Below are 26,874 nucleotides of genomic sequence, written 5' to 3' on the forward strand. Positions count from 1 at the left end.
TATCCACTGAATCTCACTGCCCATGTACCCCATGGCAGCAGCAGTGGCCCCTATCCAGAAAGAGTGGGTTCCAAAGCACCCAATCCCAAATGGGCCAGTGCCTTCTGTGCCAGGCTCCAAAATTGAAACTTAGTGAGTGGAGTGCCATCCCTATGTCAGAATAGGTAGCCCCAGCCCTCTCCTCTCAAGGCCAAGTAATAGCTCAAAGCCACCACTGGGCATAACTCGACTTCTGAACAGTGTCCAAGCTTTGACCAGCGCAGCCTAATTCCAACTTTGGAGTCTGAAATGGAAACGTCCCACTGTTCAAGTGCAAGGCCTGAAACCTCCTGCCATGAGCTGGCCACCAGCTCACTGATCCGAAGTGCCCAAAAAAGGGTGACGCTGCGTGAAACAGTGTGGCTTCATAGCTATCAGCGCACAATGTTTGCCACTGAGCCTTGAGCCCCCTCAGTATTGCTGGGGTCAAAGGTTCTCTGGTGTCAGCTACCATGCCGCTCTCCCTGGACCGCCCTTGAGCATCTTCCGAATACGGACGTCTCCCGTCTTGTCTACATACCCAGACGCCTTGCTGGCATAGGCCAGCGAAGACAGCTTAGCCCTGATGGAACGTGCTGACTGGCCCTCACCTCTCAGCTTCACACAAAATTGCATCAAATGAGGAACAGGTATGGGCCAGACTTGAGTAGGCCTGCTCCCTCCCTGGAGGACAGGGATTGCTTACCCACCTTCATATAAGCTCTGCGTGTGGAAGGGGCAAGAGCCAAGCTCATTGCCGTATTGGCCTCAGCCCGCCAATCTGCCACACCTCAAATGGCATCTGCACCGGGAACTGGTCGGCTTCTTTCACAAAAAAGCTCCACAATCTTTATGTCTCAAAATGCCTTCGCAAAATGGCTTGTCACACAACATGCATTTTCTCCACCCCAGCTTCTTTACAATTGCCATTTATCTTAAAGGTATATTACACAAAACAGGATAAATCTAAAGTTGAATTGAGTCCACCAGGACAGTCATAAAGATTGTGGAGCTGTTAGCCAGTTTATATATTTTGTGAACTCTTGCCTCACCTTAAGAGAAACATTGATATTGTGGGTGAGTATCTGGAGACTTATGGCATCTGGAGGCTTCTTGTATTCAGGACAAGCATATGAGATATAATTTGCTGTAATCATTGTGTATTTGTTACAGATTTGAAATTATGGAGTTTTTCTTATAGGAAATTTTAACATTGTTGGTTGGTGAGTACTTGGTGACTTTTGGCACCCTGAGGTTTTTTGTACTGGGTTTCATGATACTATATATAATTTATGGTATATTCTTTACAATTTTAGAATTATGGAATCTGCTTAGAAGAAGGTTTCTCCTCAAAACGTGGAAATTATCTAGAAAACACATCCGCATTGAAAAGGGGAAGATTCCTATTTGTTATTAATGGATTCCAATACCTAATTTGCATGTATATATAAAGAATATTAGAAGGAAGAACCATTTTTCTTGCTTTTGAGAACATTATATGTGAGGCAAAATTTCTGTCCAAATTCTGTTCAAATTCTACTGTAATATTTTGATTATTTAATCCATTAGAAATATATGTTGTGATTGTTCTTTTACATTTTGGACATAGTGCTATTGCAAACACAGGATTTATTCTTGTTACCTAGAAGTTTCTAGTTTACATAGCAGATTAGGTATTTTTATGTAATAGCTGTTGTATCTTGGTACTCCCAAACACTGACAAGATGTTTACAGTTCTCAACCAGAATTTCATCAAAAGCACTCTTTTGTTTTAGTACTTGCAATGTGCCCTGTCTGTTGGTTCAAAGTACCCTATCTATTTTACTGCAAACTAGACTGTTGCCTCAGACTAGCTTTAATTAAGTTGCCTATGGAAGATAAGTTTGCCTCTCTTAAAATAAAAAGGGCTCTGTCTCTGCATGATTCCCTCCATCCATTTTTTTAGAATGGTATCATTCTAGTAGGAACAATTTTTGCATACACTGACACCTCCCAGCTGTGTTTAAGCTATGCTTAAGCAAATATTGTACAGAGGAGCATATGAATTCTCTCCACAAGCTTAACAAGACAACTATAAGTGAGGAAAGAGCTTTTCCAGAAGAGTGGAATTTTTATAGAAGAGAATTATGGGTTACGTTTTTGTGGAGAAGTTGGCATTGAAAACATTTTGGTCCTCAAACAGTACTCTTTGTCAGTATTCTTCCAGTGATCTTTCCATTCATATTTTTTAGCACTTATTATCTGGAAGGAGCTTTGAAATTATACCAGAACATTTTTGGCATTGCTGTTCTGGTGAGATAATTTTGAGCAGTTTTCTTAGGAACAAGGAGATTCATGGTCTTCACTCAGTTACTGATAGGGAATCAAAATGGTTAATAACAGAATACTGAAATTTGGTACGCATCCTAATGACTATAAATGTCTGCCAATGGGTATATTTTTAGTTCTCTCTCACTCTGCACATGAACTGTGTCTTATATACCACTGGAGAGTGCCCAAGTCAAAAGAACAGATAAAACTATGAAACTTCCCAAAAAGTTTCAGAGGAGGAAATTTGCAGTGGCAGCCAGGAACTTGTCTGGAGTTACTATATGTTGGACATTTTCCTTTATATATATTTTAATAACTGATGAGGGATCCCAGCAGCATCCAGGAATGTATATGTGTTTTACAGTGTTCAGAATATATTTATGGATATGTACATAATGCCATACTGTGATTGTTACTTGTTTTTATGCAAGAGTTATTTCAGCATTACTGAAATGTGCTGAACATTGTAAGGCAATTGTGAAACAACAGAGAACCCTGATTTTAAATCAGTTGTACAATTCACCAGATTAATTGTGGTCCATGGTGGATTTTGTCTTGATATTGCAAAGTACAGCAAAGAATGGATCATTACAATTACCCTTGCACCTTTTAAAATCGCATGAATGAGTAAAAATAAAACCCTTAAGCATAAAAACAAATCTTTTTTAAAGAGTTACATGCTGATATGTCATAATGATTAAAATTGCACCAGAAGCAATATTGTTACATCCTTTAATGCTTTTGGTATGGAAATTTTATATAATAGGAATAATTATTTCTAATATGTCATCAGTGTGCATTCATGCTGTGTTCTCTAGGAAACTGCAGAGCCACACAACTAGCCCTGGACTGGTCCAGTGTTAGCTTAAATATGTTGAGCCTTTAAAAAGGAAACAGTGACATATTTAATTATCTGTCACCAAGTAATGTAGATTGTTTATATAGTTGATGCTTTTGACCCATTTTATGGAACTAGGTGCTTTTGACAGAGCATAAACACAGTAAGTGTTGTCTGCACTTGAATGCTTTGCAACGCTCCAGAAATAAATGTAGCAGAAGAGTCAAGGGTTGCAAGTAAAATAATAACTTGTTTCATATATATTCTTAAATAAAAATCTATGGATTTTAGGGCAAACAGAAGTAACCTGAGTTACTTACATAAGAGCCAAGTTGGTATGTTGAATATGTGTCTTGAATGGATCTGTGAACAATTCAACACATTGCAAGGCCATTATATGAATTCTGCATTAAATAGCCAGCTCATAAGAACATAAGAGATGCTAATGTTGGATCTGGCCAAAGGCCCATCCAGTCCAACACTCTGTATCCCACAGTGGCCAGAAATACCAGTGCCATCAGGAGGTCCACCAGTGGGGCCAGGACATTAGAAGCCCTCCCACTGTTGACCCCCCCCAATCACACTTTGGGTGAAGAAGTACTACTTTTTGCACATATAATATAGACCCCCTTAATGCATATGTAATATATCCACATTGAGTATGCAGTACAGTGGCTGGAGAAGTATGAGTGGGAGATGGATGGGACATAGATGCATTTAAACGAAAGATGTTAGCACAGTGGTAAACTGTTACTTAAACAAAAGAGAGCACAAAAACATTGGTGTTCATTGTAACCCAACAAGTTCTGAGTCACTCTTTTTCAGGAATAACTGAATATATTTCTTAGGAGATGCCTCTGGGTTAATTCTCTCTTAGCTGTTATAGAAAATATTTGTGCATACAGTGTGACTGCTTAATGCAGCTCTTTCTAAGAAATGCATTCATTAAATTAACCCAAGGAAGTCTTTGACCTGAAACAAATTGGGCCATAAAGAACATTGTTTTTGTACATCTTGTGAAGCTTTCCCTGGATTCGTGCCTACCTGTCTTCCTTGTGAACCATTTATTCTGACCAGGGGTCATTTCATAGAAAAAGAGGTGCAGGAGCTCATTAGCATAACTCATTAGCATACTTATTTGCATATGCCACACCCCCTGACTTCACTGGAAGTGTGTCAGAAGGCAACACCCACCGCTCAGGCTCCACTGGACTGTTTTGGATTGCTAGCTATTGGGGGGGGGGGTGCAGATCTGTCCTCGCAGAGGAGGGAGAGCTTGTACCTGAATAAAACTTGGTCTTAAAGGTGTCACTGGACTGTTTTGGACTGGGGGGGGCTCTGCAACTTACCTGGTTGCTTCTTGCTCTAACTCAGGGCTGCTGGGAGCAGGGGATGGGGCTTGTTGCATGTGGCCACCCCCTGGGCTCTTTACTGCCGGAGCTCCGCTCCTGTGCGCTCCTGCAGGAAATGACCCCTGATTCTGACCAACCCTTGTAGAAATTGTGGAACCATTTGAAGAACAGATCTTGACAGTGCTTGTACTTGTTACTTTTCATGTCTTCTCTGAAGTATGTAGATTATTATCGTCTGGTCTGATTATAGGAAGCACAGACTTTGGTTTTCAAAGGAATTTTACCCAGTGATTGTACATGTGCAGTATCATGGGACCTCACGGGTTTTGATGCTATTAATGTGAAATGATACAGTATTCACTCCTCTAGAATCAATGCTATGTTGAAAACAGATCATCAGTTGCAAGTTGGATGAGTTAATTGATGTCACTTCAGAAGGACAAACAGATGTAGAACTCCTGTTGCTCAAGAACACTGCCCTTTTAAAATGCAGTACTAGGATATTTTGTAATTATGAGTCCCAAAAATTAGGTGGCCTTAGGGATGCTACTTTACAAGGCTGTTGTAAGGATTAAAATCCTATAACATGCATGAGCACTGAAAATGCTATATAAATTCTAACTGTTGCTATTTGTATCAGCATATGGTATCTTGATATTTGGGGTTTAAAACCGATCTGAATAAATATCTTCAGGTTTAAAACAGATGTCTTGGTAGTTTGGTGAAGAAATTTGTTTACTTCAGTAGTTGTTGTAGATTTTCCGGGCTGTATGACCATGCTCTTGACATTGTAGTACTTGACGTTTCGCCAGCAGCTGTGACTGACATCCTCAGAGGTATAACACAGAAAGATGGAGTACTCTCTGTGTCAATATGAGAAGAAAAATGGTAGGCAGGTAATTTATATATCTACTCAGGAAGGTGGGGTAGGGCTTGTAGGAGTTTCCCAGGCTGTGACGTGCTAATGGAGGAGCTTTCCTGAGGAGGTTCTTTTACATATGGATTGGCTGTTGAAATTCTAATCTTATATGTAGTGCTGTTGTCAGATGTAGAGCATTTTGTGTTTTTCAGGACTGGAAACCATGCCCTATTTATTTTTAAACTCTCTTCTTTCCTGTTGAAATTGTGTTTATGTTTATGAATTTCAATGGCTTCCTTGTGTAATCTGACATGGTAATTGGATGTGTTGTCCAGCATTTCAGTGTCTTGGAATAAGATATTGTGTCCTGTTTGTGTTAGGCTATGTTCAACCACTGCTGATTTTTCAGGCTGGCCAAGTCTGCAGTGTCTTTCATGTTCTTTTATTCTTGTCTGGATGTTACACTGTGTGGAGGAGTGGGGAATCAAACCCAGGTCTCCAGATTAGAATCCACCACTCTTATCCTTAGCCACTTTGGTGTAATGGTTTGGTGTACTGGTTAAGAGTGGGTAAATTACATATTTGGATAGAGCACGGAAAGTGCTCAATGTTATGAAGGTGATGCAGCAACAAATGCCTAGGGTATCCTTAGGCTAGGAATTGGCACCCTTTCTTTTTTAATGAGAGCTGCTCTAGTAAGTGGAGCTGCGGTAGCTCAAGTGGTTAAGACGCTGAACTGCAGGCTGTGGAAGGTCAGTAGTTCAGCAGTTCGAGACCCGAGTTGCCGCATGACGGAGTGAGCTCCCGTCTCTAGTTCCAGCTCTTGCTAACCTAGCAGTTCGAAAGCAAGAAATTGTAAGTAGATAAATAGGTACCACTTCAGTGGGAAGGTAACAGTGTTCCGTGCGCCTTGGTGCTTAGTCATGCCGGCCACATGACCACGGAAATGTCTTCTGATAGCGCTGGGTCTTTGGCTTTGAAACAGAGATGAGCACCGCAACCCTAGAGTCGGACTCGACTGGCTTCCGAGCAAGGGAACCTTTACCTTTTTACTCTAGTGAGCAGTGTTCCCTCTAAGCTGAGTTAGTGTGAGATAGCTCACAGTATTTTAGCCTCCAGCTCACACATTTTTGCCTTGGCTCAGGAACGAGGGCTCCAGAGCAAACTAATGTATGCAGTAGCCAAACCACTCACTCGCAACTTTAATGCCAGCAGCTCACAAAGTAGAATTTTTGCTCACAGGACTCCACAGTTTAGAGGGAACATTGCTAGTGAGTAATGAAAAATATCTCAACTACTCTGCCACATACACACACCTGGACTAGACGGAGCATCAGAAATGAAATCATCAGCTAAGCAGCACAGACGGAAAGCCTATATAATAAAAACTTTTTAAATAACCTAGTACAGATTTTTTCATAATCTTTTCCTTTGTCTTCTAGGAGCAGTATGAGCTACCAGTAGCTCATGTGCTTCCTGTTGCATGGGCGTGGTTTTATTAATTTACTTCAGTAGAGACTCAAGATTATAAAATATAATGCAAAGAAATATACTACTTACATTGAACAATGCAATAAAACTGGGTTACACAAATGAAAGAAAAATTAATTAGAAACCATGTGTTATATCACATAAACTGAATTTCACAATTGGAGAATGTACAGGCAATATAATACATCTAGTAAACAATGCATTATAAAGGGGTAAGGAAGGAGAAGAGGAGAAAGCTTTTCACACATTTCACAAGCAATTAAATTTAAACCTTATTGCCTAAATAGGAAGTGTCCTTCCTGCACAATTCCATCATAACTACATCTTTGTTCCCAGGGAATGCTTGGGTACAGGGCACCTTGCAGAGGCTTTGCTCAGATGAGTGAAGCTATCTTAGTGGAACATATAGAGAAGGCATTCCTCTAGATATGTGAATCCTAAACCATGAGGGGCTTTGTGGGTAATAATCACCACCTTGAACTGAAGTTAAGAACTGATGAATCAACAACGGAGTGACTGCAGAATAGTGTAATGGTGCATACCGTGCATAGCTCCCAATATTAAATGAGCTGTGGTATTGTGAACAAAAGTCAGCAGATACCGTGCTACAGATGATTACAAAGTATCTCAAATAATTTTTATATATTATTTTTTCTATATTTCTTACAAATTATTCACAATTATATTAATTATCATATACACATTTACATAGAAAGAATCATATATCCGAACATCTAAGTATCGTCTCTTTATATATCACAAAAGATATTGCACAACCCCTTTATTAAAACCAGTCCTCCTTAATTATACAAAAGTTTTAAGGGAGAGGACTCCTTTAAGTCTATTTTGAATTAGTGCTCTGTCTTCCTCCAACAGAGGTCCAGATATCCTCCTGTTTCAGTGTCTTCCTCAGGGAGCTCAATGCTGCAAAAAGCACGCGCTTTTCACTTTTGAGGAAGCCTTGAGCTCATTAAGAGAGACTTTTTGCAGCATTCATTGGTGAAATTTAGATAAATATTTTGGTATTTGGCAACCTTGTGCTTGGAAATATCTGTTGAACTCTATCAAATGTGGGAAGTACAGTACCCTCCAAGACCTCAACATTCCCAACTACCATCGCCTCTGTTTTGTCAGGATTACGTTTCATCTAGTTTATCCTTAGCCATTTGACCACAGCAGCTAGGCATTGGCTCGTGATGGCAACACTCACATCAGGTAGTATAGACAGAAAAATGTAGAGCTGGGTTGGCATATTAATGCACATTTATAGCACCCAGCTCCAAATCCACAAATTATCTGTCTTTTGTTGTCAAAGGCCCCAGTCACACGGGAGGATTTGCCTCGCAAGAGGGACGGATTGGGGGCACATCAAGCGGGTGCGATCACACTGCAACACCTGGGAAGCGTCACGCACCCATCCCCAATCCGTCCCTTCAGCCTGAAAACACACGTTTAAAAGGTACTAGCAACAGAGGACTACCTTCCGGATGAGGCACAGCAACTCCAGGCATCTGGTCGGGGAAGCGCTGGTAGCCTGTCACAGCCAGCACCGTTCCCCATCCCACGCATGCACACAACCGCGCTACTGGTGGTTTGCTGCACAACGTGTGATCGGCTGCCGGAGCACAGAGCCCGGGGGGCACGTCGGATTGCACTCCCGCAGTTCTTTTTGCTCCGGCTCTAATTTGCCTCCCTTCAGCAGTGGATCATCCCGCTCGTGTCACTGGGACCCAAGTAGACATTTTCACACAGATAAATGGTGTTTGAAAATATATCTCACCTACTGTTCTCTTAAATGGATTCAAGCATCTCTCTTTTATGCATGAGTACTGTTATATTTGGCAGCTGCTGAAGGATTATGAGTGAGACACGCAATCTATCACAAGGCAAGACAGTTCAGTATAGTGGTTTGAGTGTTGGACTAGGTTCTGGGAGATTCAGGTTCAAATCCCCACTCTGCCAAGGAAGCTCGCTAGGTGACCTTGAGCCAGCCACACACTCAGTGATTCAGGTTACCCACAAAAACACAAAGCTTTACTAGATTGCTGCACATGTTGGGAGAAGGATGTGAGAGCCTGAGGATCAAGGCACATTCATATGGGGAAACCCATAGCATGGTAACTAAATCTGAAGTACATCACTATCTTTAGTAAGGAGTCATGGGTTCAGTTTTGGGGAATCAGGTGTAAGGCTTTAATCAGATTTCGTTTTAAACTGGAATATTTTAAAGGTTGCTTAATATTATATAACAATTTGTTTTTAAAACTGAAAAGTCTGATTTAAGTTTTAAAGAATCATGTTTTTCTATTGTTTTCAGTAATTGATATTTACCCTGTGAGAGTGCTCCAGTTTAATCATAATATTCTCCTATCAAGGAATCACTTGGTGTATTAACCTGCAAGATTCATGCTAGTTTTATTACAACACAATTTCAAAGTAAAATGGCAACTGCTTAGTAGTCCTTAGTGGCAAATATCATAAGTGGCTGGATGGGAAATAACTGCATGATATCTGTATGATAGAGGGTGCAACAATAAAGCTTGCATGCAATGCTGAATAGAACAACAATTGATTAGTCTTATGAAATGAGGAATGGCAGGAATAAATCTCTGTGATGTTTTATTTGTACTGGGTTCTATTTAAAAAAAATAAAACAACAAGAATTATGCAGATGTATTCAAACGGAGAGTGAAATTTGCATTTTTGCCTGTTCTTTCAGGTCAGGCAAATTTAATTTTAGCTGCTAGGGAAGAAACTGTCAACTAACGGGTGTTTCATTTCCTTGAAACAAACAATACATCTTAGCAATAACGACAAACAATCAACTCAGAAATGTAACTTGTTATAAATCCGTTCTGAAACAAAATGAGCTCAGCTTTGTAATCTGAAGAAATTGCAAAAGAATGCACACATGCCGTTGCACAGCTAGAACCAATCTATTATTTTTATTCCTCTCTTGATATTTACAGCTTTAGTATCCTAGGATGCCTGTTTCTCTGTTATGATCTTATGTTTCCCTGGGATGCAAAATCTTTAATCCTTTTAAGCAACCTCTGGGTTTTCCCAGCAGAGATCAGAAGGACCTGCATGCTCTTGAAAACACAGCTTTAAAGGAATGATGAACATTTCATGAAAATAACATGGCGCCAGTTATCACAAACAATTCTGCAGTTTGAAATTGTGCTTGGAAGTTGTATATGCATACTCTCAGATACAACTGCTCTGAGTTAACTTTGGAACATGAAGGTCAAAGGAGATCAATTTTAAAGATGCTGACAGTGTTCCTTACCCAAAGCATGGGTAGTGAACATCATGGTACAATGTCAGTGGAACTGATTTTCGGCTCCCCTTGTAATTTCAACTTCAAGCACGAATCAGAAGCATCCTTTCAGTCTCAAATTTTCAACTTCCATCTTTGCCTTCTTTCAAGAAGTGAACCTCACTCCATGTCCTTAGCTTCAAAAGACCTACCATGATGGCTCATGGGATTCAACTAGATGCTGGTTTGTAAGGAAAAAGTGGTGAGCCAGAGGTAGAAATAAAAGACTGTTTCTCACTTTAACAAGGGGAGGGTCTAACTTTGTATGTTTGCTTTAACAAATTTATCTTTATCAGATGTTAAGCAGCTAGGTGTGAGTGTGTGTGTCTGTATTTTCCTCCAGAAAGCCAATGACTGGAATTGAATTCCTTCTGTATATTTGTGACTATGTTGTCTGGTTACTGTAAACAGATCTATCACTAAAATTGCTCCTGATGGGAGTCAGAGCATTTCACAAAATTAATTTTTGAACAGTTCAGGGAGAGGTAATTGTTAGTCTTCTGAGCTCTGATCTTGAATATACCTATTCAACTTTGAAGTACCATCCCTCCAGCTGAGTGGAAGGCACACAAGTGTTTGTTGGAGAGGAGGAGTGGCCAGTTCTTGGAAAGTGGAGCACCTTGAAGTTCAGTGACACTCCCTGTGTACATCTGGTGCAGAGTAGCTGCCTCATAGGAAAGTGTCTATAGAGGGAAGTGGAAAAAAGCATGTTGGCCTCCTCTCATCACTGACCATGTCTGCCTTACCCCTCCCACAAACATTCACATGCCTGTGGCGGTAAACATCTTCATACATATAAACTGAATATGCATTGGCTCCATTTCCATGATTGGTAACATTTGTTCCTGAAAAGCTGAATACTGTCACCTTAAATAAAAACAAAATTTATTACAGCAAAACCTTTATCAGAGGCGTGAAGTTCACATCTGTTAGGCAGAGAGAGGCTAGTTTAAAACAAGGACCAATCAAAAGAGTAACAAATCACTCAAAGTGTGCAAGAATAACTTCCAACATTTGATAGGTAAATTTCATCCAGGAAAGTACCAATTGAAAAAAGATAAGCAGATTCTGTTAGAAAAGTTGCAGTGACTGTATTGAGATAACTCTCTGTAAAGAGCAGATACATGGTGCAGGAAGGTTTCTGGTGCTTTATTTTCCCACAGATTCATTGTTCCATAAAATTAACAACAATGAATGGATGTGTCTGTTAATACAATATTAGGCAATCCTGGTAATTTAAAAGTCATAATTTATATTTTAAGGTGATTATCCTTAGGAGCTGAGTGAGAGCATACAGGCATGTTTTATTGATTTGTAAACTGGGATGGGGCGATAAAATCACAAGTACATATAATGATCCAAATTTTAAAAATCAAGTGATGAATTCACTTGATTGGGTTTGCAGGTCAATATAAAGCAAAACTTATTATTTACATCTACTCTGATGTGCTGAAAGGTATACTGTAACTGGGGATGGGCACAAATCAGGAAAATGTGGTTTGTGATGGTTCGTGGTGTGCCCAGTTTGCAAACCACAAGCCAGCAAAACCTTTTAAGAGCTAAAAGAACTAGTGCAGTTTGTGAGGTTCATGATGTGATAGAACACACCACCTCCCAGCATGCTAGAGACACCAAACATTAAAGGGATCTCCTCTACCTGCCCTCCAAGTTTGGTGAGGATTGGATTGGATTTATGGGGTCAGAGTCATGCCTCCCCCAGAAGGTGGAAGAACAGCAAAAAAAAAAAAAGCAAGGGCAAAAGAAGCAATAGAAGCCCAGCAGAACAGAATAAAAGTCCCAGAGAATATCTGCAGTAAAAACTTGTAATGTTTGTAAGCTGCCCCAAGCCCGCCTTGGCGGGGCGGGTGGGGTAAAAATCAAATACATAAATAAATAAATGAAAACTGGAGGGGGGGGGCATTTTTGCAAGCTCAGCTGAACCAGTGCAATGTGCCGAGCAGTGCTACTGTGGCATTGCAAACCCAACAGGACTAAGATCAACCCAGAGAATCTCTGTAGTAGAATTTGAATTGGGGGATTTTTGCAAGCCCAGCAGAACCAGTGCCACTGTGGCAATTCAAACTCAACAGGACTACAGTCAAGACAGAGCAGTAGAAACTGAAGGGGGGCATTTTTGCAAGCTCAGCAGAACTACTGCCATGTACAGAGTGCCCAGCAGTAACAGTGCAATCAAAGAGTGTCCTGCAGAATCCAGTGCCATTGTGGCAATACCAGCTCAACAGGACTAATGTCTAGCACAAAATCTCACTCCAAGCAAGGGAGATGCAAGCCCAGCAGAACCCAGTGCCATTGTGGGAATGCCATCTCAACAGGAAGGATGTGCAGATTCACAATCCAAGTGGGGGGTGGGCAGTTGCAAGCCCAGCACAACCAGTTCAGTGTATATAATACCCAGCAGAACCCAGTGCCACTGTAGCAATGCAAGTAAAAGAGGACTAATGTCAAACCAGAAAGTTTGTGCTGTACAAACTAAAGGAGGGCATTTTTTCAAGCCCAGCATAACCAGTTACAATGTGCAGAATGCCCTACAGAACCCAGTGTCACTGGTATTGCAAGCTTAAAAGGACTGATCTCAAAGCAGAGGCACAAGACATCCAAGACAGGGGGGAGGGAAGTTCGCAAGCCCAGCACAACCAGTTACAATGTGCAGAATGCCCAGCAGAACCTAGTGCTACTAGCATTGCAAGCTTAAAAGGACTGATTTCAAAACATAGAGCCACAAATCCAAGTAAGGCAAGTGGGATTTTTTATGTTCTGTGCAAGAAAGTGGGAAGTGAACGCAAAGGAACACTGGCAAAGGGAGTGGCCTCTTGAAACTGACATGACTAGTTTGAAACTGATATCAGTGTTTCCAAGATTGGAGAATTCCACCTCCCCTTGTTAGTTTAAAGTTTGGAAAACAATTTGTTTGCGTGGAGACAGTCGTCTGGAAATCTATCAATTCACAAACTGGCATAAAGCTCCACAAACTGCTTGAAAGTTTGTGGAAAAAATGATCAAAGTCATGTTAGACTGCAATCTTGACTTCGGAAAGCACGAACCAGCCAAAATGTGTCATGAACTTTAGTTCATGAGCCAGTTTGTGACCATCCCTAACTGTAACCACCAATCTGAACTGGAACCAGCAAGTAGTGCAAGCACTACTATGGAGATTGACACTGAAACAGGTGACTGAGTGACCTCCATGGAAGAGAGTTAAATTCTGTTGAAACAGATGAGTAGACCACTACATTTATGGTATATAATAAAGAGATCTTTGGACATGCTAAAATTAGAAGTCAGTTGTTTTCAGTGCCTTTTCTCTTATATTCAACAATATAAGGGAAGGACATGCTCCAATGCCTTTAATTTTTTACAAGTATTACACCAAAAAACCCATGAAGCTCTATTTTTAGATATTTTGTGTCCAATTCAAGGTTAACGTTTAAAGCCATGATGTGGGACTCTCATATCAATGAGACTGCTTTCCGGCATATGTGCCACTAGGCACCTCCAGTCATGAGACCAGGCATTAAAAGTAGTCCCCTAGCTGAGGTCAGTTAGAATTGTCATTACTCCAGCTGTTGCTTTCTCTGTGGCCTCCCCCCTTCTGTGGAATGGGTGTGTATATTCCTGATGGATCCTGATCAGGGATTTGGAGCCAACACACATAGGGCTTCTGCATGGTTCAGTACTGTACTCATATTTGGGCAGATGCAGAGTGGGCCAGTATGCTTATTCTCATCTATAACAACAAAACCACACAGGTAATTGTGACCAAATTACTAATATAAATTTCAAATATGTTCATTAATCTTCAAATACATAATTCTTGCATACACAGATTGTATCAATAAAGTCACAAGACAAATTCATAAGGCACCATATAAGTCACCATATAAGTCCCATTTCAAAAACATATTGATGCAAAATGGAGATTCTCAAATAATGTCCAATCCTTCCCAAACTTTGAAAAGTGATTTTTTAAAGTTCTCAAACAATATTTCAAACATCCATAATTCATATGATAGAAAGATAAATGGTCCCGCCAATGAGCAGTTGCCTTGGAATGCCCATTTCACTCCTGGTTTCCTCAAGATAGGGACAATCCAGAACTATAAATTAAAAATACACTCAATAAATCATATATATCATACAACAGTCACTAAACAATTTTTACAATTTTGTACTTACCCAAGCATCCAAAGATTTAAACATGGGCACAAAATCTCCAAATTAGTCTCTCATCAATTGGCATTCACTCTCATAATTCATAAATAACATTACTGTCATTACACAAAACTTAAAAAATGCTAATTATCGACACCTGTCATTCCTATTAAAAAGCCCTTATAGTTCATGGAACTGTTTCTCATACTGTTTAAAGCAACTATGTCAGACAAGCCCACTATGTATTAAATGTTATTTTAACAATTTCAAAAATTCACAAAAAATTAATTAATAATGTTACAATAAAGTATAAACCTCACAAAAAGTATGAGTAATCAAGTGCCAAATTTAAACCATGGGGTGTGATTGTATTTAATTTGAAAATCCAGAATAACTCCTCTCTAAGTAATATCTTCTGTATATCTTCAGTCACTCCTTTTGCTTCATACCAGCTGGAGCGCCGGAACAACAATGAAGCTGCCAGAAGAAGGAAAAAAGTCTATGCCGGACAAAAAAGGGTGCTGGTAGGTCTCCCCTCCCCCCCATCACATTGTGGCCCTAGATAGGATTAACTACTACACTGTAGTATTCTGTGATCCGCTCTGAGACCCACTAGTGGTCATGGGCGGTATATAAATCACATGTGAATAAATAAAAAAATAAATAAATATTTATATAGCACAAAATATTTAAAGCTCTCAAAATTGTGTTCTTTTTCAGTAAAGTGAGAGGCCAAAGGCACTTCTGTAATCTTGTTCCAGATTTTACTTCGGTGTTCCAATATTCTAGTTCTCACTGGGCGAGTTGTTTTTATTTATTTATTTATCTTTCGACTTTCTACCCCGCTCGAACCCCCTAGGGGGTCTCTGAGCGGCTTACAGTTAATCGCTTAGCCCTACCTATGGCCACATATACTGGGGATGGGGAAAATACCAGCTGCCATCCAGAGGTCCAACAGTGGGGACAGGACACTAGAAGCTCTCCCACTGTTGCCCCCCCCCAAGCACAAAGAATACAGAGCATCAATTGCCCCAGCCTGAGAGTTCCTATCTATACCTTGTGGCTAATAGCCACTGTGGACCTCTGTTCCATATGTTTATCCAATTCCTTCTTGAAGCTGTCCATGCTTGTAGCTGCCACCACCTCCTGTGGCAGTGAATTCCATGTGTTAATCACTTCACTTGGGTGAAGAAGTACTTCCTTTTATCTGTTCTAACCCAACTGCTCAGCAATTTCATTGAGTGTCCACGAGTTCTTGTATTGTGAGAAAGGGAGAAAAGTACTTCTTTCTCTACCTGCTCTATCCCATGCATAATCTTGTAAACCTTGATCATGTCATCCCTCAGTCATCGTTTCTCCAAGCTAAAGAGCCCCAAGCGCTTTAACCTTTCTTCTCAGGGAAATTATTCCAATCCTTTCATCATTCTAGTTGCCCTTTTCTGCACATTTTCCAATGCTATAATATCCTTTCTGTGGTGTGGTGACCAGAATTGCACACAGTATTCCAAATGATGTTGCACCATCGATTTATACAGGACCATTATGATACTGGCTGATTTGTTTTCAATTCCTAATAATCCCAAACATAGCATTGGCCTTTTTTATTGTAGTTGCACACTGTCTTGACATTTTTAATGAGTTATCTACTATGACTCCAAGATCTCTCTCTTGGTCAGTCTCTGCCAGTTCTGACCCCATCAACGTGTATTTACAATTAGGATTTTTGGCCCCCATGTGCATCACTTTGCACTTGGCTACATTGAACCCCATTGGCCACATTGACGTCCACTCACCCATCCTCAACAGATCCCTTTGGAGTGTCTCACAATCCTCCTTGGTTTGCACCACCCTGAACAATTTTGTGTCATCCACAAATTTAGTCACCTCACCACTTACTCCCAACTCCAAATCATTAATGAACGAGTTAAAAAGCATTGGGCCCAAATCATTAATGAACAAGTTAAAAAGCATTGGGCCCAGTACTGATCCCTGCGGTACCCCACTGCTTACCATCCTCCACTGTGAAAATTGCCTGTGTATACTCACTCTCTGTTTCCTATTAATTTGATCCACAAAAGGACTTGTTCTTTTATCCCGTGACTGTTTTGTTTTTTGTTTTTAGAATTTTGTATTGCTTTTATATATTACACATGTACAGGGAAGGGGAATAGGGAATCACTATAACTAAAAAAGAAAAAAACTACAGAATTAAGACAAAGATCATTCTACAATAGTAACATTCTTAAATGACATTCTTACATTAAGTCAGTATCAAAATATAGATACAATACTGTAAGTAAGGTTTTCTTAACAAAATTAACTTGAGCCATTACTGCTAAAGTTTAGATAATTTCTAGGCCATTCTTTTCTGTTTTTTTAACTTTCATAATTATTTTTCACGTTTATTTTTCTTGTAATTTAGTTCAACTTTAAGCAATTTGGGAGCAGTACTCCTTTTTCTGAGTCTGAGCCCTCAGACATGCCAGCAGAACTGCTTGAACTGTCTTCTGATTCAGAATCGCTTTTATGTTCTTCTTGGATGTTGTCTTCTTTCTTTTCTTCATCTCCTGTCGGATTTTGTTGTTCCAAAAAGTATTTAGCTTTCTGGGCAGAATCAATCTTCATCTTCTTTTCGTTGTGTTTAAATACCAACTTACCCGGTATTGATGTCAGACTGACTGGCCTGTAATTTCACGGACCTCCTTTGGAACCCTTTTAAAAGATGGGAGTAACATTAGCCTCCATTCCTCAGGAATGAAATTTTAATGAAAGATTACATATCAGATCTATCAGTTTTTGTTTATCAGTTGTAGGACCTCCTCTCTCACCACTTCAATCTGACTTAGGTCTTTGGAAGCTGGTTTTGGCAACTTTCATGGCAGGCACGCACCTTTGGTGCTCCTAAAGGAGTGGCCCGTAAAGCGGTGGATGGGAGGGGGCTGGTTGATCCAGACTCCCCCCCCCCGAAGTCCTTATAGGGAACTCCCAGCCTGGGGCGCTGGAGGGTGCCTCTCTTGAGGCTGTGGCCAAGAATTGAGGCACCTCCGAGCCCCAGTAGGTACCATCGCTACGGTGCCATCATGGCTCCAAGAGGCGCACACCTGGTGGTCAAAGAGATCCAGTGAAAATAAAGCTCTCCCTACCTTTGCAACGGGTGTGGAATGAAGTGTGAGTGCTAATTCCTTTTTGACTGGGTATTTGGCAAAGCGCATATCCAAAGCCCCAAATGCCACTGACGGAGAGGGAGGGAGCTAGCTCACCCCTCCCCGCCACACAACTTTAAGCGAACTCTTTTAGCAAAGGGGCTAGGAGAAATGGTGGTGGTTGATTGATTCAAGCAAAGCATAAATCCCTTTAAAGCAAGCCTTTGAAGCAACTTTTTACTGACTTAAAAACTTTCCTTGAAATATAAACAATAACTGGGTGGGCAAATAAGATGGCGATGAGACCGAGACACTCTCCAGGAACTACAAGATCAACACATCCGGCAGCCAAACCGGAAGTAAATACTAACTTTCTGAACATGTTGGCTACTGCACTGCACCCTCTGCTGGAACAGATGACTAACCTCAACAAGAATTTTGATGTGCTCAAAAAACAGCTTAAAGAGACGAACTTAAAAACAGAGGAGACTGCAAAATCAGTGAAAAATGTTGAATCAAAAGCGATTAATCAAAGGCTGGGGGTGATAGAAAAACAAAGATCCGGAATCTACAGTGAGCAGTAATCCAGAAGAAGACTCTGAATCAGAATTAGGGGAGGCAGCCCCAAAAGCCTTGAAAGTCAAATGGAAATTTGATAAGAAGAAAAAGAAAGGGAAGAAACAGATATAACAGAAGAATTAAAAGTCTTATTGTTTGAGATGTACTTACTTGGTTCAATTATATATTTACCAGTTTGTAATAGAAGCGGTAGAAAATAGCTATATTCCAAAATTACATTTTTTATAGAGAGAGATTTAACTAAATATGCATATAACCCTTATATATGATCCTTGTATAGCTTATTTTTAGTTTAGTGTTAGTGTTTGTAGTGTTGTTTGTAGTAAGAAAGTAATAAAAACAAATTTTTAAAAAATCTGACTCAGGTCTTTCAACACCCCTCCCGAAATCAGCGGTTCTAGAGCACTTCTCATCTTCCACAGTGAGATCGAGGCAAAAAATGCATTCAGCTTCTCAGCCATTTCCCTATCATCCTTCAATAGTCCCTTTACCCCTTGGTCATCCAAGGGCCCTACTGCCTCCCTGGCTAGTTTCCTGCTTCTAATGTATTTGAAGAAAGTTTTATTGTTGGTCTTTATGTTTTTTGCAATATGCTCCTCATATTCCCTTTTTGCCTGCCTGATCACAGACTTGCATTTTATTTGCCACAGCCTGTGTTCCCTTTTATCAACCTCACTGAGACTACCTTTCCATCACTTAAAGGAATCCTTCTTACCTTGACACTCCATCTTTCTGTGTTATACCTCTGAGCATGCCAGTCACAGATACTGGTGAAACGTCAGGTTCTACAATGCCAAGACCACGGCCGCACAACCCGGAAAATCTACAGCAATGAATCCTTCTTACCTTTTACAGCGTCCATTACTTGGTTTGTTAACCATGAAGGCCTTTTTCTATGCCTATTTGTGCCTTTCCTAACCTGTGGAATATATTTTATCTGAGCTTCTAGCATTGTAGTTTTAAGTAATCTCCAAGCTTCTCCAGTGGTTTTGACTCTTTTTACTTTTCCTTTCAGTTTCCTCTTCACATGTCCCCTCATTTGAGAGAAGTTACCCATTTTAAAGTTAGAAGCGGTTGTGTCGGTCTTTTTGGGCAACTCCCTATTTATACAAATGTTGAACTCAATAACATTATGGTCACTGTTCCCAAGCAGTGCAATCACTTTTACATCTCTCACCAGGTTTTGGGCATCACTTAGGACCAAATCCAGGATCGCCTCTCCCCTGGTAGGTTCTGCGACCATCTACTCCATAGCACAGTCATTCAGAATGTCTAGAAACTCAGTCTCTTTTTCCCGACTTGGAAAACATATTGACCCAATCAATGTGTGGGTTGTTAAAATCACCTATTACAAATTCATTTGGCGCTATCACAAACTGAGGACTCATTTTACCACACTGAGAAGACCTACCAAACTTGGAGGCCTCGCCCTCCCGGACATAAACATTTACTATGATGCCACTATACTCTCTACTCTAATCAAAATTCTGAGGTCAGTCCCCCCAACCAGAATGGATCAAATTAGAGGAACACTTTTTAGCTTCTTCTCAATATCAGGTTGTTATCTGGGGCAAAACATCAGAATGCTCTTACTTAATTCCTAATTATCCTTTCATGCAAGCCTTATTTAAAACATGGAGAACTAAGCACAACATTTTAGCACCAGATATTTCTTTAATGTCTACTTATGTGGGACAATCCTGTTTTCCCCCAGCTCAAAAGTCTAATGCTTACCAGCAATGGAAAACAGCCCGCTTACTCACACTGTTTGACATAACCCACAAGAAACATCTCTTGGAGAAATCCAAATTAGACACTCTTGCTAACACTAGGCTTCCTTGGTTTGAATATTTCCAATTACAACATCTATTTTCTACTCCCAAGTTGAAACACACTTGCAAGAGACCTCTCACTGAGTTTGAGAAACTTTTGGCATCTTCAACAGGAACTGGAAAAGGATTGATCTCAAAAATATACAACATACTAGTTGAACCCAGCCCACCCAACTTTTTATTTATTTATTTATTTATTTATTATTTCAATTTGTATCCCAGGCTCAAGGCAGCTAACAACATTAAGAACACTAAAACAATAAATACATTAAAATACAATGGAGTATAAATACAACTGCCTAAGCAGTTGAACAGTACTGATGATGATGATGATGATGATGATGATGATGATGATGATGATGATGATGATGATGATGATGATGATGATGATGATGATGATGATGGCGGCATACAATGTACAAACAGAGGCAATAACCAACCAAAGTTTTATGCGGGCCAAGATGTATTTTGGCGGTGCATTCGTCAGTGGTGCATTCGCCAGTGGCCCACTCATCAGTGGCGGCTCCTAATTGAAAGCCCTGTGGAAGAGCTTCATTTTGCAGGCCCTGCAGAACTGTAGAAGGTTCCACAGGGCCCTGATGTTATCTGGGAGCTCATTCCACCAGCGTGGAGCCGCCACTGAAAAGGCGCCACTGAACTTACCTTCATATGCCTCCTCCTGGTCAGCAGATCTCAGTGCGGAACTTCCTGTATCTTTTTGGGAAGTGTTGTGGTCTTCGTATGCCTCCACTACAAAATCAATGAATGTACAATAGCAGAATTTTAAAATATTGACCAGGTGGTACTTAACACCCTTAAAATTATATAAAATAAATAATAAACTATCTCCACTATGTTGGAAAAACTGCGGCAGCACGGGTTCCTACATCCAGTGTTGGTGGGAGTGCACTGTAGTGAAACTATTTTGGCAAAACATTTTGTCTCAGATTGAAATATTGACAGGATATGTGGTTCCTGAGAGTCCAGAGGTCATACTTTTGAATTGTTGGATGGATGTTCCCATTCCTCAATATAGTAAAGAATTGATCAACCTCCTTCTTTCTGTAGCAAAAACGACGATTGCATTGAGTTGGAATAACAATACTCCATTGCATATAGATACATGGTACTCTAAAGTATGGGACCATCTTCTCATGGATAAGATTTCAGATAGAATAGCTAATCTTGACCCATTATTAAACTCCCACACTTTCTATGGAAGATGGCACCCAATACTGGAAAAATTGGAATATATATTCGAAACGATTAAGCCTCGTCAACAATCACAATATTATAACTTCATACGAAGAGACTAGATTCTATAATGGTTTGCTACGTAAGAATAATCAATCTGGTCTATCTGTTTGCTCTTTGCTATACAATCTATACTTGACACTGTACTATTGTTTGTTGCTTGTTAGTTGTCTAAGTTGTTATTACATGTGTTAAATAAAATATTTATTGAAATAATAAGTGAAAATAATAAAAAAAATTAAATCACTTATTACAACATAGTTATTTGGTCTAGCTGCTATCTTTAATTCATTTATCATTTTATAATCCTCCTCTATCTTTTAAATTGTACTTCCAATGTACATCAATCCACAATCACAGATTATAGCATATATCACATTTCTGGTTGCACAAGTGGAGGAAAAAGTTAACAAATTACTGGACCCCCCTGTCCAGGCACAAATTCTTTAATCTCCAGTGCTTGAGAGCAAATCAAGCATTTCCCACAACAGTGGTGTCCTATCAACTCCTCCTCAGCTCTACCTGTGGGATCTGTTCTAGAATGTACCACCAGATCTTTAATGTTCTTTGTTCTCCTGAATCCCACATATGGTGGCTCCTTATCAAATGCCAGTGACAAACTATGAGGATAATAAATTTCATCCTATATCTTCTTGCAATCCTAATATATATGATCCTTGTCTGACAGCATTTGAAAAGGTAGTAAATAGAGATATTGAAAGGGCTGAAATTAATTTTCAAAAATCTTGGAGTAATTTATCAAGGGCAGAATCTGAAGCATTAAAGAGTTTGGCGAAAGATGGGAGCATTATTATAAAACCTGCTGACAAAGTGGGGCTGTGGTCATTTTGAGAAAGAGGGATTATTGTTATGAGGTAGAGGATCAACTAGCGCATAAGGAAAGTTATCTGCCTATAGAATGTGATCCAACTAAACATATAGCCAGATTAATAAAGATTGTTCTTGATGAAGCTGCATCTATGGGATTTAGTGATATGTATGGATTCCTTATGAAGGAACATCCAAGAATCATGGTGTTGTACATGAAAATTTCTTGGAAGTGTCATTGTGGCAGTGGTTCTACAATTGAAGTCACGTGGGAAAGCTGTGGATTGTCCTATCTGTGTGGAGTTTCTCTGTGCCAATGCTAGCCACTGCGTGGAACAGCCACAGTGGCATGGTAATGCAAGTGATCAGGGTGAGTCACATGGCCTTCTATATGGCACCCCAGATGACTCTCATGTATTATGGTCACTGCATGGACATTCCACCATGCAGAAAATATTTCTATGCTGTAAACTATTAATCTGAGCATTGCAAGAACTGGCTTAGCATAAAAACAATTGATCCTTCTGAAAGCATGATTCTAAAATACGCATGTGTGACAGACTACACTTTTAAAAGCTTAGAAGTGCTGTGTAAATAGATAAAAGACTGTGAAGGGTTAATTCTTAACAGAGCCAGAGAGCCTTGAGTTACAGGCTATTCTAAGATATCTGATTGGTTAGCATCAGCTGAGCGGAGAAAGACTTCTGAACTGGATGCTGAGGAGATCTGGATAAGCGTGTGGAGTGGTTACTCATTAAATTTGTAGATGACACCAAAGTGGGAGGAGCAACAAACACACCAGGAGATAGAATTCAACGAGATATACACACACTGGAAAAGTGGGTGGTTGTGAACAAGATGCAAGTTAACAAGGATAAGTTCCAAGTTCTACATCTGGGTAACAAGAATTAGGAATACACATACTGAATAGGGGATACACTTCTGGGTAGCAGTGTGTGTGAACAAGATCTTGGGGTACGGGTGGACCAAAAGTTAAATATGACTGTAAGTTTAATAAGAACTGAGCAGTCTGGTTAGAACAGATAAAAGGAAGTCCTTCTTCACCCAAAGAGTGATGAACACATGGAATTCACTGCCACAGGAGGTGGTGGTGGCGGCTACAAGCATAGACAGCTTCAAGAGGGAATTAGATAAACATATGGAGCAGAGGTCCATCAGTGGCTATTAGCCACAAGGTATAGATAGGAACTCTCAGGCTGGGGCAAGTGATGCTCTGTATTCTTGGTGCTTGGGGGGGGCAACAGTGGGAGCGCTTCTAGTGTCCTGGCACCACTGCTGGACCTCCTGATGGCACCTGGCATTTTTGGCCACTGTGTTGGACTGGATGGGCCATTAGCCTGATCCAACATTGGCTTCCTTTGTGTTCTTATTATGTTCTTATGACCAGCCAGTGTGATGCAGTGACAAAAAGGCTAATGTGATTTTGGGATGTATCAACAAAGGCATAACACCCAAATCACACTGCATTGGTCAGGCAGGCCACACTTGGAGCATTGTGTGCAGTTCTGGAGGCCTCACTTCAGAAACGATGTGGACAGAATGGAGTGGATGCTGAGGAGAGCAACGAGGATGATCAGGGGCCTGGACACCAAGTCCTATGAGGAAAGGCTAAGGGACTTGGAAATGTTCAGTCTGGAGAAGAGGAGGTTGAGGAGGGACATGATTAAGTATCCAAAGGGCTGTCACTTAGAGGAGGTCAGGGAGCTGGTCCTGTTGGCAGCAGAGTATAGGTCTCACAATAATGGGTTTAAATTAAGGGTGGGAAGTTACCAGCTGGATATTAGGAAAAACTTTTTTACTGTAAGAGTTGTTCAAGCATGGAATCAGCTACCGTGAGCTCCCCCTCACTGGAAGTCTTTAAGCAGTGGCTGGAGAAACACTTGTCAGAGATGCTCTAGGCTAATGCTGCATTGAGCAGGGGGTTGGACTAGATAGCCTGTAGGGCCCCTTCCAACTCTGTGATTCTATGAGAATTCAGTCTGATTTCAGCCCTAGCAGAGAAGAGTCGAGTACTGCAGTTTTGGAGTTCAGCCCTGCCTGAGAGCAGTTTAACACAGACAGGAGAAGTGGGGGAAAGTTGGCAAGGAAGTTTGGGAAGTAGGTGAGGACTGCCATTTGGGCCTCAGAAATTTTACCCCTAATTTCACCCAACCTTTCTCCTCTATGTTCAATAAAATGTTTTGTCACTTTGTAATATAAAAACGTCTTAAGTGCCATTTATTATCATCACCATCATGTACTACTACTATTACAACAACTTTTAGGCCACCCTCCCCAGAAAAACAGGGCTCAGGGCAGCATACAACAGTGGTAAAATTACAAATCTTACAAAGGTTTCAGAATTACTGTTACCGTACAATTTCAGCAGCCTGAACCAATCTGATGGTGGTATTCCTGGAATGTCATTGCCTCATAGAGGAGGAAGGAGGGGAAAAGAGAGGAAGACAGTCACTGTCCTCAGCCAAACATCTGGCAGAACATCTCTGCCTTACATGCCCTGCAGAACAGTAATAAGTCCCACAGGGCATGGATGTTATTTGGCATAAAATTCCACCAGGTGGGAGCCCAGGCAGAAAAAGCCCTGGCCCTGGTTGAAGACAGCTGGATGTCTCTCAGACTGGGGACTATGAGGAAGTTCTTGTCTCCTGAGTTTAGAGCTCTTCTGGGGGTATACCAGGAGAGGCAGTCCCGAAGATATGTAGGTCCCAGCTCATTAAGGGCTTTAAAATGTAACACCAGAACCTTGAACCTGATCCGGTACTCCACTGGAAGCCAGTGCAGCTCACACAGCACAGGTTGGATATGTACCATAAGGGGTCCCAGTAAGGACCTGCGTGGCCAGGATCAGCTGGAGTTTCCGTGTCAGCCTCAAGGGCAGCCCTACATAGAATGAGTTAAAGTAGTCTATCCTGAAGGTGACCATTGCATGGATTACCATGCTAGTTAGGATGAGACAGGTAGGGGGGTCAGTTGCCTGACTTGGCTCAGCTGAAAAAATGCCAGTCTGACAACATTTGTGATCTGGGCCTCAGGCATCCAGAATCACACCTAGACTCTTGGTAGTTGCTGCCAGTGATAAGGACATACCATCAAGAGCTGGGAGCTGGCTTTCTAAACCTGTATCCCAACCACAGAACCTCTGTCTTATCAGAGTTCAATCTCAACCAACTCTGCTTTAACCATTTCACCATGGCCTCCAAACCCTCAGCCAGATTTTCAGGAGCAGTATCTGACCAGCCACCCATCAATACAGATAGCTGGGTGTCATCAGCATACTGGTGATATCCCAGTCTGAAACTCTGCACCACTTGGGCGATGGGGCACATGTAGATGTTAAATAACATCAGGGAGAGGATTGTCCCCTGAGGAACCCCAACCATGGAGAAATGAGGTAAGCCATTGTAAGGCTACCCCACAATCTCCTATGTCGACAAAGTGGTGGTCAAAAGATTGTGATCAACTGTGTTGAACACTGCTGTAAGATCAAACAATAATAGTGCCGACCCGCCTTGATCCACCTGCCTGCAGAGATTGTCTGTGAGGGCAACCAAAGCCCTCTGTGTGTTGTGGCTGGGGTGGAAACTGGAGTGAAATGGATCCAATGCTGATGTGTCATCCAGGAAATTCTGGAGCTGTTTCGCTGCTGCTCTCTCAGTCACCTTGCCCAGAAATGAAAGATTCAAGAGTTGGGAGGATCTGTGGGATTCAAAGTTGGTTTTTTCCAAAAGCAGCACAGCCACAGCCTCTTTCAGTCCCTCTGGACAGACCTCTGAACTCAGGGATGAGTTCCCTCCCAGTCCTTCCCTGAGGTTCCTGGGCTGATCAAATAGCCAAAATATTATACTGTGACAAGGTGAGACAGCCAGAGTTCTTCAGAAAAGAAGAAAACACATTACTAGGGTGGCTCAGTCAGACAGGGAAAGGAAAATGGAGGGAAAATCTTGCATCTGAGGGAGGGAAGTTGGACGGGGACATCATAATAATACTTCTAAAAATGTGATACCTTTGGTCAAAGGGTTTTTTTTCTAACTTATTTTTATAATCAGTCTTACTAGTACTGGCACAGCTGCCATTGTTTTGTACCTTTACCTTTTAAGTGTTGCTCTACTCATTTGCTCAACAATAAGATTATAAATAAAGAAGGAAGGAAGAGAAATATGATATTACTATGCATGTAAAGCAGATTATGAGACTTTAAATCAAAACAAACATACTGACTTAATGGTCTTCCTTGTCTTTCAGGTATACAAAAAGAAAACTGAAGCTGCTAAGAAGGAATATCTGAAGCAGCTAGCCGCTTACAGGGCAAGCCTTGTATCCAAGGTAACCCATGATATATATTTTGTGACAGACTATAGCTGTTCTGGCCATTTTTTATTGTTCAGCTTTGTAATGTGAAGATAATTGTTGTTGACTTGAAATTCTGAGGTTAATTCTGTGAATTGCTTCACAATTCATACAGCTGTTCTTTAATCTCTAGACACTTAGTCTATCCCCTTTACCTTGTAATCTTTCCACAGATTAGAAATATAAACAGTTATACAAGTGAAAGATAAAATAGTCACAGTTGACAAATCCATGTCTGCCAATGGACAGTGCAACTAATGCTCAGTAGCTGGTTCTTAGCATTCTGTTTTCACCGGTGCCTCATGCTCATCACTATGACATGTTGATTTGCCTTTTTTACATGTGACAAACTGAGTATTGGGACAAAATGCAACCTATATAGCTTAGTGTCATTCATATGAAATAATAGTGAACAGCCAACTAGAATTCAGGATGTTGACTTATTGAGAGATTTGGTAGGCTCATATTATCGGATGCATGAATTAACAATGGTGTGCACATAACTGAACAAAG

The 26,874-nt window shown here is 40.7% G+C and overlaps 1 protein-coding gene across 1 annotated transcript in view; it reads left to right on the top strand.

Annotated features, from left to right (window-relative positions):
- The window catches only part of TOX (thymocyte selection associated high mobility group box), a gene marked incomplete at its 5' end in the record, with an annotated part of 161,665 nt that overhangs the window by 116,729 nt on the left and 18,062 nt on the right, over nucleotides 1-26,874 (top strand). The window contains one exon of the mRNA XM_015412855.1: nucleotides 26,257-26,337. Within this exon, the coding sequence (XP_015268341.1) occupies nucleotides 26,257-26,337 (81 nt within the window). The remainder of the gene's footprint in view (nucleotides 1-26,256; nucleotides 26,338-26,874) is intronic.

This window comes from Gekko japonicus, unplaced genomic scaffold (assembly GCF_001447785.1).
Source record: "Gekko japonicus isolate JY-2015 unplaced genomic scaffold, Gekko_japonicus_V1.1 scaffold1233, whole genome shotgun sequence".
NCBI classification, from domain to species: domain Eukaryota; kingdom Metazoa; phylum Chordata; class Lepidosauria; order Squamata; family Gekkonidae; genus Gekko; species Gekko japonicus.